Raw genomic sequence first — 13505 nt, 5'->3', positions numbered from 1 at the left:
CTGAACTGGAATAATAACAGAACCACAGACTGAACTGGACTATTAACAGAACCACAGACTGGACCAGACTAATAACAGAACCACAGACTGAACTGGACTATTAACAGAACCACAGACTGAACTGGACTATTAACAGAACCACAGACTGGACCAGACTAATAACAGAACCACAGACTGAACTGGACTATTAACAGAACCACAGACTGGACCAGACTAATAACAGAACCACAGGCTGAACTTGATTAATAATGGAACCACAGACTGAACTGGAATAATAACAGAACCACAGACTGAACTTGATTAATAATGGAACCACAGACTGAACTGGAATAATAACAGAACCACAGACTGAACTGGAATAATAACAGAACCACAGACTGAACTGGACTATTAACAGAACCACAGACTGGACCAGACTAATAACAGAACCACAGACTGAACTGGACTATTAACAGAACCACAGACTGGACCAGACTAATAACAGAACCACAGGCTGAACTTGATTAATAATGGAACCACAGACTGAACTGGAATAATAACAGAACCACAGACTGAACTTGATTAATAATGGAACCACAGACTGAACTGGAATAATAACAGAACCACAGACTGAACTGGAATAATAACAGAACCACAGACTGAACTGGACTATTAACAGAACCACAGACTGAACTGGACTATTAACAGAACCACAGACTGAACTGGACTGGACTAATAACAACCACAGACTGAACTGGAATAATAACAGAACCACAGACTGAATTATTGCATTTATATTTTAATAAATGTTGAATAAACATTGTAATTGTATTGTAATTGCACAACTTATTGCACATAATTGACTTTTGCAGGGTTACTGCACTGTTTTTGAACTGCTTGTGTGAGGAAACATTGAAGGAAGTGGTTTGGATACATTAACACCAGGGTTAATTATTCCTTTTTACAGTTTAGTTTGGTGAATAAACTGTCTGCTGTAGTCACAGTTTCTTGTGCTGTGTTCTTGTGGTGTGTGTCCACATGAGTGTGTATGTATTTTTATATATCTGTGTGTGTGTTTGCAGCTTTTAGCTACAGTCTTGTCCCAGTCGGCCAAAGCCAAGGAGCATTTACTGGAGCAGTCCAAGTCAGTGGACCAGCCCACAGGTAGGACGGGAGCCACAGCGAGGGGGGGGGGGCAGTTCTCTTTAGTTTTTCTTTAGTTTATATTCTGTATTTTACTTTAATGAGCTTAACGATTAATGACATGGTTTCACAGTAACCTTCCTTTGAAGTGCTGATGTTGATGAGAATGAACTGTTTTTGAAATCAAGAGGAGAAGATGAAAACCAAGAAGCAGCAGAGTTTTACAAAGAACTCAGACTTTAAAATGTCAGTTACACTTAATATTAAGATGAAAAAGGAAAAGCCTTAGATTACATGTATTAACCTTTATAAGACATTATTCATACTTTACTGTTAACAGATACAAAAAGCAGTAAGTCAATGAAAGCAGTTAGTAAAAACTGAGTAAAAACATGCTTAATTGTTAATAAAAGTGTATTTAAGTGTTCATAAGTTCATAATTAACTATGTATTTGATTTTTAAAAAAAATCAAATCTAAGTGGAGAGTTAAAAATAACATGAGTCATAAGTTAGAAAAATTCAATAAATACTTGTAAAGCTATTGGAAAAAAATCAGTCAACATTCTTAGTGTGTTGACAAAAAACTTAATCTAACAAACGTGTATGATGCTATTATTAACCCTTGTGTACTGTTATTAAAATATTTTAATTACCATATCATTAGCCTCATAGCCATACACAAATTGACAAAAGTATGTGGACACATTGAATTCAGGTGTTTCTTTTCTAACAGGGGTCTGGGATACAAAACAATAATGACAAATGTCAGAATAGAGTTTTATTTTAAATTGGATACATATCATATTGATTATTAATATTGATGTTTCTGTGTCTGATCCTCATGAACAGGACATCTTACAGCTGTAGACATGATGTGTCCCAATATTTATGTCCATATAGTTTAGAAACATCAATATTTCGTTAAAGTGTAAGTGAGATGTAATGAAAGTAGATGGTCAGTTGTGGTACAAAATTAATATTTATAGTCAGAGCAGGAAAAATGTTATAGATATTTTGAGGTAAAATATGTAAAATTATAGTCATGAATTAAAAAAAAATCAGTGTTGAGAAAAATTTATCCTAAATGCTGGTTGGTTGTAGTTTCTATGACACGGTCTTGGGCCAAAATGTGAAATTCTGAGAATTAATGAGAGAATGGGTTTAATTCAAAAGGAATATTAGTGTCAGAGCTACCAGATCTACCTCAAAAACACTGTCTGCACGTGATAAAAAATTCACTTTACAGGTTCTATCAGTGGAACGTTTATAAATCTATTACATAAATGTACATAAACCAACATATATGTGGAATAACACCATCGTATATAGTGAAAACATGAGCTAAAACAGCCCTTAGGTCATTTGTTTTCTGATTCATCTTACATTTAATGTCTGAAGCAGATATTTTCTAAGAAATTGTAGAACAGGGTAAAATCTTCAAAAGCAAGACTCTGATTGGTTGTTTGTCAGATCTTGAGAAGGAGATTGACAAGTATCAGTCGGTGAAAAAAAAAACTGTGTGAACCATTTGTTGATTTGTTTACGGTAAAAGTCCAACTGCTTCAAAAGTGTCCAATGGTTTGTCTCGCAGCAGGCTCCACCGGCTCCTCTCGGACATCAAGCCAATCGGGCTGTCCGCTCCACGAAGCACCGCCTTACGACGCCGCGCCAACCAGGAAGGGGGAGGGGCCATGTGAGGGGAAGGTAGGACAGTCCCAAGTCTGCTCTACTCTCACACATACAGTCACCACTATCAGCACCATGAAAATGTAGCTCTTCAGTCACATTAATCACAACACACTCACACATATACACACACACACACACGTATTTACATATTCACACACACACACACACACACTGCAAGATGTCCCAGCGGTTTCTCTCGCAACTGGCCTCGTCCGTGCTGCGAGTGTTTGGATGTAGCCATGACACGGTGAGTCTGAGTGGAGGATCTACAGCTTGGTCTTGGATGAACATTTGAGTGAGAAATCCTGCGTTCTGAGTGTGAGAGAATCCTGTCTTTTCTTCTGCTGCTTCTCTCTTTCTTACCTGCTTACTCATCGTTCTTCACGCCTTTAAGTTGCAGCTTCTCTCTTCTCTTCCATTGCAGTATTTGATCATCTTTTGCTAAGATAGATGTCTCTGATTTGATCGTTGGTAGATGCACCTCAGGCAAGCATTACTGTAGCTGAGCAGATATTAGTGTGTGTGTGTGTGTGTGTGTGTGTGTATGTGTGTGTGTGTGTGTGTGTGTGTGTGTGTGTGCACGCACCCTGGCAGGTACCCAGCAGTGTGCGTGGCGTGGGTGGACTAGCTCGGCACAAGAAGTGTGAATATGATCTTACATCATGTACAGTAAGCTGGCATGTACTGTAGGCTGTGTGTGTGTGTGTGTGTGTATGTGTGAGAGTGTGAGTGTGTGTGTGCGTTTGTGTGTGTGCCAACAATTAAGGCCAATAATTAAGTTCAAATCTAATTGTATAATGATTTCAAGCCTGATAAAATAATGAACATATTTAAACAGCAGGTGGTCATGGTGAGTGTGTATGTGCTACGTGCCCCTGTGTGTGTGTGTGTGTGTGTGTGTGTGTGTGTTTGTGTGTGTGCTGTCATTTAAGCCATGTTCTCATGGCCATCTGTTAGCTAGAGTCCTGATTCCTCAGCACCCAGCGTCCTGACATTTCCCTCGTTAGTGTAAGAATGAAGACAGACAGGAAGGAGAACCAACGAGCTTTGAGGGTTTCAGCGAAACATGAAAGGAAAGACGAGAGCATGAGGAGAAAGACTGGACAGAGAGAAAGGAGAATGACTAGGTGGACATGAGGGATGTGGGTGGGAAACAGTGTGTGGGAAGGAGTCCTGTAGTGGTTTTAGGTGGACACCCGGTCCTGGGGCTCTGCTGTCACCCATCACTGTTTAGAACTGGAGCTAATTAGCAACTATTTCAACCAAGTTACACATCAGTGTGTCCTTGTCAGCAGTGGGTTGGATCAGTTAGAAAACATTACTAGTAAGGTGCATAAACACAGTCTGGAATCCTCAGCTACTATTAGTATTTTACTTTCAAACCTTTTTTTAGTTTTTGTTCCATTCACATCTAAAGAAAGTCTCAGCTAGACTTCTTTCAAATATAGATATTAAAAGAAAAAAAATGTTTCAGACCTAGTAGGAAGGAAATGTGTGCCTAGCTGTTAGCACATTGTTTTTGTAAAATTATTTGTGAAATGTAAATTTTAAAAAAAAAATAGTTAGCTTTTTTCACAAACATATTTAAAATAAAATAAATAAATCATAATAATTAAGCAGTACTTCAAATTATTTTTTTTTTAATCAATTTAATCTTCACATCACAAATGTTAGCCCATATATGGGTTATGTTTTAAAAGTGAAGTGCTAGCTTTAACCGTCAGTGTTTAGAACTGTAGCACGCAGCTAAATTAGCAACTATTTCAACCAAGTTACACATCAGTGTGTCCTTGTCAGCAGTGGGTTGGATCAGTTAGAAAACATTACTAGTAAGGTGCATAAACACAGTCTGGAATCCTCAGCTACTATTAGTATTTTACTTTCAAACCTTTTTTAGTTTTTGTTCCATTCACATCTAAAGAAAGTCTCAGCTAGACTTCTTTCAAATATAGATATTAAAAGAAAAAAAATGTTTCAGACCTAGTAGGAAGGAAATGTGTGCCTAGCTGTTAGCACATTGTTTTTGTAAAATTATTTGTGAAATGTAAATTTTAAAAAAAAAATAGTTAGCTTTTTTCACAAACATATTTAAAATAAAATAAATAAATCATAATAATTAAGCAGTACTTCAAATTATTTTTTTTTTAATCAATTTAATCTTCACATCACAAATGTTAGCCCATATATGGGTTATGTTTTAAAAGTGAAGTGCTAGCTTTAACCGTCAGTGTTTAGAACTGGAGCACGCAGCTAAATTAGCAACTATTTCAACCAAGTTACACATCAGTGTGTCCTTGTCAGCAGTGGGTTGGATCAGTTAGAAAACATTACTAGTAAGGTGCATAAACACAGTCTGGAATCCTCAGCTACTATTAGTATTTTACTTTCAAACCTTTTTAGTTTTTGTTCCATTCACGTCTAAAGAAAGTCTCACCTAGACTTTTTAAAATATAGATATAAAAAGAAAAATGTTTCAGACCTAGTAGGAAGGAAATGTGTGACTATAGCTGTTAGCACATTGTTTTTGTGAAATTATTTGTGAAATGTAAATTTTTTAAAAAATGTTTGCTTTTTTTTTTTTTCCACAAACCTATTTAAAAATAATAAATCATAATAATTAAGCAGTACTTAAAGTTATTATTTTTTTTTAAATCAATTTCATCTTCACATCACAAATGTTAGCCCACATATGGGTTATGTTTTAAAAGTGTAGTGTTAGCTTTAGCCATCAGTGTTTAGAACTGGACCACGCAGCTAATTAGCAACTATTTCAACCAAGTTACACATCAGTGTGTCCTTTTTAGCAGTAGGTTGTATCAGTTAGAAAACATTACTAGTAAGGTGTTTTTTGTTTTTCATTTTTTTCTTCACATTACAAATGTATATGTGGGTTATATATTAGAACTATAGTTTGAGCTTATAGCCATATTTCAGTCCAAAGTCACTGGAATTTATGTCCCAGGAACTAAAGTATTCCTTCTGACTGTTTTACTAATCGCAGTTTTTACACGTCATTTCTGTTTCCAACCGTACCACCAACTGTAAACAAATGTTCAGTGGGGCCTGGACTTAGTCATCGTTCCATCTGTCACCTGCTTTCATCTAGAACTCCCTGGGAATATGCTAAAAAAAACACTGAAAACCTGCATAAACAGCTATAGCTTCTTCAAAATGGTAGGTGGGATAAAATGCTGTGAGCACTGACCAACGAGAAATGTTCAGCCCTGAAAGCTTCACTCACACATATTATGAATTATCAAAGAAGTTTAGCAGATCTGCAGAACCCAGGACTGCATTCAGACCCTGGTCTCTCTGAAAAGTCCTGGTGCTGGAAACCCATTCTGGTGGTTTAGCTGTAACTGAACCTGAACACCAGCCTCTGTTAGCTGCAGTTGTACATGTTAGCTGTAGCATGTTAGCATTGTTTGCATAAACATCAGGTAGACGCACTAAAATATATACAATCCATCAAATTTAATCTACAACTACAGAAGAGCTTTAAGCCTGTTTATCACCAATCAGCAAACAGCAAAGTTATTGTAGGTTTTAGACCAGAGGTTCTCAACTGGTCTGGCTTCAGGACCCACCATCACCCCTAAATAACCCAAATAACCCAAATTAAATTAATTAAAGTTAAACTTCTCAAATTTGTTTAATGAAAAATGGTGTGTTTTGAACCTTAGAAAATACAGAATATCACAAACAGACAAGTAGAAAGATAAACCAAACTGACCAGCAGGTGGTGATGAAAAATATGGAAATATTCCCTTTAACACTACATTAGGTACATTCATTCATTCATTCATTCATTCATTCATTTTCTGAACCCACTTTATCCTCACTAGGGTCACGGGGGTCACATGGAGCCTATCCCAGCTACTTAGGGGCAAAGGCAGGGTACACCCTGGACATTTCGCCAGTTCATGGCAGGGCTGTACATTAGGTACATTTAAACCAAAAGTAAAAAGTGTGCTCAGGTAAAAATTAAAAGTGCATTCAGTCATTTATTCAAGCATTAATCATAAAGCTGATAGAACAATCACAACATTTCACTAACATCCATTTTAACACAAAATGAGTTCAATTAATAAAGTCCAACTAGTGTTTCGTAATATTCTTTTTTGCTCAGACAAAGGCCTGCAGACCCACTGTAAATAGGGGTGTAAGAAAATATCAGTTCTGCAATATATCGTGATATTTCATTTCACAATACTGTATCGATATCAAGAAGTACTGTATCAATATTTGTAGTTATTTATTCAGATGCAGATTTTGTGGAGGTTCATTTTTGTTTTTTTGTTTTTCTTTTTTTCTTACATTTTATTTATTATTGTTTAACTCTCGTTTATTAAATAATGTTAGTTCCTTCCACAAAAATAATGTTCTGACATTAGTTCTGAACTAATAGAATATGAACATTTGAACAGGATCTGAAACTGTAATGTCTGTAAAACAGAATTTCAGTTTGAAACAGGAACATTTTGTGATATAGCATTAGATCCTGTTGTGATCAAATAAAAGTGTGGTTAGTATTTGTACATATTTCTGGTGAAATTCAATTCTTCAACGAAATAATCATTTTACAAAAAGAAACAAACAAAAAATTGCCTTTTTAACAGTATCATGATATATCATGATATATCGTATCGTGATCCTAGTATTGTGATTTGTATCGTATTACTAGATTCTTGCCAATACACAGCCCTAACTCTAAATGGGTTTGTGACCAGCTTTTGGGTCGCGACACACCACCTACCCATCACTGTTTTAGACACATTAGACATGTATCCTCTAACAGAAAACCAGCTGAGTAGGTTATGAACTGTGTGTAATGAGTGAAGTGTCAGATGAAGATGGAACAGCTGTTGTTCTGTGGTTAGGGGTTAGGGTTAGGTTAGGGTTAAAGTTAAGGTTAGGGTTAGGATTATTGTTAGAGTTAAGGTTAGGGTTAGGGTAGGCAGGGCCTCTCTCCCTCCTCTCTTTAGCCTGGTTAGGGTTTGGGGTTAGGGTCTGGGTTAGGGTTAGGGTAGGCAGGGCCTCTCTCCCTCCTCTCTTTAGCCTGGTTAGGGTTAGGGTTTGGGGTTAGGGTCTGGGTTAGGGTAGGCAGGGCCTCTCTCCCTCCTCTCTTTAGCCTGGTTAGGGTTTGGGGTTAGGGTCTGGGTTAGGGTTAGGGTAGGCAGGGCCTCTCTCCCTCCTCTCTTTAGCTTGGTTAGGGTTAGGGTTTGGGTTAGGGTTAGGGTAGGCAGGGCCTCTCTCCCTCCTCTCTTTAGCTTGGTTAGGGTTAGGGTTTGGGGTTAGGGTCTGGGTTAGGGTTAGGGTAGGCAGGGCCTCTCTCCCTCCTCTCTTTAGCTTGGTTAGGGTTAGGGTTTGGGGTTAGGGTCTGGGTTAGGGTTAGGGTAGGCAGGGCCTCTCTCCCTCTTCTCTTTAGCTTGGTTAGGGTTAGGGTTTGGGGTTAGGGTCTGGGTTAGGGTTAGGGTAGGCAGGGCCTCTCTCCCTCCTCTCTTTAGCTTGGTTAGGGTTTGGGGTTAGGGTCTGGGTTAGGGTTAGGGTAGGCAGGGCCTCTCTCCCTCCTCTCTTTAGCTTGGTTAGGGTTAGGGTTTGGGGTTAGGGTCTGGGTTAGGGTAGGCAGGGCCTCTCTCCCTCTTCTCTTTAGCTTGGTTAGGGTTAGGGTTTGGGGTTAGGGTCTGGGTTAGGGTTAGGGTAGGCAGGGCCTCTCTCCCTCCTCTCTTTAGCTTGGTTAGGGTTAGGGTTTGGGGTTAGGGTTTGGGTTAGGGTTAGGGTAGGCAGGGCCTCTCTCCCTCCTCTCTTTAGCTTGGTTAGGGTTAGGGTTTGGGGTTAGGGTCTGGGTTAGGGTTAGGGTAGGCAGGGCCTCTCTCCCTCCTCTCTTTAGCTTGGTTAGGGTTTGGGGTTAGGGTCTGGGTTAGGGTTAGGGTAGGCAGGGCCTCTCTCCCTCCTCTCTTTAGCTTGGTTAGGGTTAGGGTTTGGGGTTAGGGTCTGGGTTAGGGTTAGGGTAGGCAGGGCCTCTCTCCCTCCTCTCTTTAGCTTGGTTAGGGTTAGGGTTTGGGGTTAGGGTCTGGGTTAGGGTTAGGGTAGGCAGGGCCTCTCTCCCTCCTCTCTTTAGCTTGGTTAGGGTTAGGGTTTGGGGTTAGGGTCTGGGTTAGGGTTAGGGTAGGCAGGGCCTCTCTCCCTCTTCTCTTTAGCTTGGTTAGGGTTAGGGTTTGGGGTTAGGGTCTGGGTTAGGGTTAGGGTAGGTAGGGCCTCTCTCCCTCCTCTCTTTAGCTTGGTTAGGGTTAGGGTTTGGGGTTAGGGTCTGGGTTAGGGTTAAGGTAGGCAGGGCCTCTCTCCCTCTTCTCTTTAGCTTGGTTAGGGTTAGGGTTTGGGGTTAGGGTCTGGGTTAGGGTTAGGGTAGGCAGGGCCTCTCTCCCTCCTCTCTTTAGCTTGGTTAGGGTTAGGGTTTGGGGTTAGGGTCTGGGTTAGGGTTAGGGTAGGCAGGGCCTCTCTCCCTCCTCTCTTTAGCTTGGTTAGGGTTAGGGTTTGGGGTTAGGGTTTGGGTTAGGGTTAAGGTAGGCAGGGCCTCTCTCCCTCTTCTCTTTAGCTTGGTTAGGGTTAGGGTTTGGGGTTAGGGTCTGGGTTAGGGTTAGGGTAGGCAGGGCCTCTCTCCCTCCTCTCTTTAGCTTGGTTAGGGTTAGGGTTTGGGGTTAGGGTTTGGGTTAGGGTTAGGGTAGGCAGGGCCTCTCTCCCTCCTCTCTTTAGCTTGGTTAGGGTTAGGGTTTGGGGTTAGGGTTTGGGTTAGGGTTAGGGTAGGCAGGGCCTCTCTCCCTCCTCTCTTTAGCTTGGTTAGGGTTAGGGTTTGGGGTTAGGGTCTGGGTTAGGGTTAAGGTAGGCAGGGCCTCTCTCCCTCTTCTCTTTAGCTTGGTTAGGGTTAGGGTTTGGGGTTAGGGTCTGGGTTAGGGTTAGGGTAGGCAGGGCCTCTCTCCCTCCTCTCTTTAGCCTAGTTTTCCCCACAGGCCCAAGCAGAACTAAACAGGGCTAATTCAATCCCCTTCTCAGCAGCTAACTGTGTTTTAAAGCCACTTCATTATTGTGATGGTCCAGAAACACCAGACTGATACGAGTGTAAATACAGGAGCAGGCATGTCCAAAGCCTGCCGCTCTAGTCCCTTCATTGTGGCCCCTGTTTCACTGGCCTTGGCCCTGTGGAGGAAAAGTGGCTGTTTTAGACGCAGACATGGAGCCAGTGACAGCATGCCCCCTGTCTTCTCTCCCATAGAGCTCAGAGGCCGTTGTCCAATGGCTGAGCGACTTTCAGCTGCAGGTCTACGCTCCAAACTTCCTGGGCGCTGGGTATGACTTGCCCACCATTAGCCGAATGACCCCGGAGGTAAGGCAACTGACCCCTGACCCCTGAACCCCAGAGAGGTCACAGGCACCTCCAAGGACCACAATGGAAACAAGTCTGCGCGACTTTGATTTGTGCTGTCCTTGATGTTTTCAAGATGCATGTACATCATTTCCTTTAAAGAAAAGCACAGCACTCAACTCAACCAAACTGTCCTGGTCCCGCCTCCTGTCAAACCTGTCACAGTGGAACCATCTCCACTCCCTCTTCACTTGGTATTTACCTCAGTTTCTCTGTGACACAGTGGAAAAAAAACTTTTCTAGATCCAAAAATGGTGCATTGATACCAACCAATAGAACCATGATGTGATTATCATTAACCCATAAAGACCCAAACACCAAAACCATCTACTGATCTAAACTGTTTAATACCTGTTGATCCATTAATCCTATCAATTGATATCAATAATTGGTGTAAAATACAGTTTACCTCAGTTATTCATAGGATAAAATGTATAAAAAGTTTTTTATACATTTTATCCTATGAATAACTGAGGTAAACTGTTTTTATTAAAAACTTGTAAAGTGAGAATAAAATGGGCAAAATACTTGAAAAAATATGGAAAAAATGAACCAAAAAACCTTGAAATATGGCATAAAAGTGAACAAAACCTTCTAAAGTGAGGAGAAAACAAGCCAAACACTTGGAAAAATGAGGAGCGTTCATAGTTTTATAACATCCAGAACCCTCTATTTATTCTGTTAACCCTTAAAAACCAAAACCATCTACTGATCTAACCTGTTTGATACCTGTTGATCCACTAATCCTATCAATAGATGCCAATAATTGGTGTAAAATACAGTTCTTCATCTTTTCATGGTCATCAGATATGACCATATTTGGACGTTCAGAGGCTCTGTAGTTACCGTGGAAACACCGTCATCTTCTACAACATTAATTCCCCAGTAAAACCCATGGGGTTAGATCAATGACAGTGGATGGACACACTGGGTTTATGTTCAATTAATGGTATATTTTGGTGAAAAAGTACATTTTTCTTGGGATTTACATGTTATTGAGTTTGAAGGAAAGTCCTATTCTCAATAAATCTCATTTTGATCAGTAGTTTGGTGGCTTTTGCAGATTATATCAATGTAAAAATCACACATTCCTTCCATATAAACAGCAGATTTTGTGCATTTTTTCCTTTATTTTAGGGGGGAAATGATCCTGTTTTGTTCAAAAGCAAAAGCTCCAATTGTAAATTTAATAGCATTGTTAATTTAACCCTCAAAGACCTAAATATCCACCAGAAACTAAAACAATCCACAGATTTACAATGTTTAATACCTGTTGATCCACTAATCCTATCAATCCATGTCAATAATTGGTGTAAAATACAGTTCTTCATCTTTTCATAGTCATCAGATATGACCCATTTGGACGTTCAGAGGCTCCGTAGTTACCGTGGAAACACCATCATCTTCTACAACATTGATTCACCAGTAAAACCCATGGAGTTGGATCAATGAGCCTGTTTATATCCACACCAATACTCCGATCATTATCTGATTTCTGGAGTTATCAGATGATTCAAGTGATCATGTAAACAGGGTAATCTGATATGTTTGATCAGATAACAGCAGTAATCTGATTATAATAAATCAGATTAACACAGCTGGATTTGTCCCCAATACTCTGATGTCTTCCTGCATGTATACAGGTTCATCTGATTTAAATGATTTATTTTACATCCACACATGTGTAAACATAATTAAAATGGTAGAAAACAGAAGTTACGTAGTCAAGTATAAACAGAACAGAACATACAGTCTACATTCATTACATACATACAAATCCGATAATGGACTGGAGCGTCTAAACCAGAATTTTTGATAATTGAATTTCTGAAGTGCATGTAAACGTGTCAGATGTGATTTTCATGATTATCTGATTACTCTCAGTTTTTTTATGGTCATGTAAACTCAATAACAGTGGATGAACACACTGTGTTTATGTTCAGTTAATGATAGATTTGACTGAAAAAGACACTTTTTCTTCAGTTTTCTGTTTTTTTTTTTAATATTGTTTTGATATAATAACCTTTGAATTAACTCTGGGTTTTCGTGAACATCTAAATTAAATACAGGAAATTAAATTAATTAAAATATGTGATTTGCAGTGAAAAATGCAAAATACAGGACATAATACATTAATAAACGGTGATAAATCAGTTAAGAAAGGTTAAATAAAGAGAAAAATTTAAAGTAGCGGGGCTCCATGATTAAATACTAAAAAAAAACTTAAGACACTCTAAAGTATAAAAAATGCTTTTAGTGCAGTTTTCCCATACACACCTTTTTTTTTTCCCGTTTGTCGTGCTATATATACTTGTGTACTCTCTAATAATATTGATTACACTACATGTCTACATCTTGTGTGTAGGATGTGATTGTGAATAAGCAGATTTGTCTATTATTAGGCTGTTGTTTTTCTTTTCTTTGCTTCTATTCTTTTCTTTTCTTCTTTCTTTTCTTTATTTTTTATTTTACCTGTTTTGTTTTATGAGTACTTTGCTATTTTTTTATTTCTATCATTAAGTATGTTATGTAGGACCAGGAGTGGGAGGGTGAGGGGGTGGCAAGAATGGGACATGCTTAGTGCCTCTGAAACTGAATATTCAAATGTTTAATGTAACTTAAATCTGAACCAAAAAATGAAAAATAAACTTGTTAAAAAAATAAAGAGAAAAATTCATTTATGAACTGACACTAAACTACCACTGGGTCTTTATGGGTTAAAGTTCCATGAATGCAATGAAGGATCAGCGTTTAGCTTAAAACAACACAAATAAGTGAATGTAAAATATTTGAAGTTGGCTTAAATACATAGAGTATGATTAATGTATTTATAAAACATCTCAATGGTGACTTTGTCAGCTTTGGTTAACATATGTGGTCATGCAACAAAAAGGTAGACAAGCTAAATAGTTCATCATTTTTTGTATAGATACAGGGTGGGGAAGCAAAATTTACAATATTTTGAGGCAGGGATTGAAAGACAGTGTATGACCAATTAGTTTATTGAAAGTCATGAGAATTTATTTGCCACAAGAAAATGTACATAATAGGAAATGTTTTTATTCTATGTGTCCTCCTTCTTTCTCAATAACTGCCTTCACACGCTTCCTGAAAGTGTTCCTCAAATATTGGGGTGACAACTTCTCCCATTCTTCTTTAATAGTATCTTCCAGACTTTCTGGTAATAGTTTTGCTCATAGTCATTCTCTTCTTTCCATTATAAACAGTCTTTATGGACACTCCAACTATTTTTGAAATCTCCTTTGGTGTGAC

At 38.9% G+C, this 13505-nt stretch overlaps 1 protein-coding gene across 2 annotated transcripts in view; it reads left to right on the top strand.

Annotated features, from left to right (window-relative positions):
• Positions 1-13505, top strand: part of caskin1 (CASK interacting protein 1) — a 252122-nt gene that overhangs the window by 206632 nt on the left and 31985 nt on the right. The window contains exons 14-16 of one of the 2 annotated variants that reach the window (XM_030141014.1): positions 1062-1143; positions 2718-2827; positions 10083-10193. In XM_030141014.1, coding sequence (XP_029996874.1) covers positions 1062-1143; positions 2718-2827; positions 10083-10193 — 303 coding nt within the window. Of the gene's footprint in view, positions 1-1061; positions 1144-2714; positions 2828-10082; positions 10194-13505 lie in introns of both variants that reach the window. The other variant, XM_030141016.1, reaches the window with a different exon arrangement.

This window comes from Sphaeramia orbicularis, chromosome 8, assembly GCF_902148855.1.
Source record: "Sphaeramia orbicularis chromosome 8, fSphaOr1.1, whole genome shotgun sequence".
NCBI lineage: Eukaryota > Metazoa > Chordata > Actinopteri > Kurtiformes > Apogonidae > Sphaeramia > Sphaeramia orbicularis.
The sequence above is the reverse complement of the archived record's forward strand: the minus strand, read 5'-3'. Positions and strand labels throughout refer to the sequence as shown.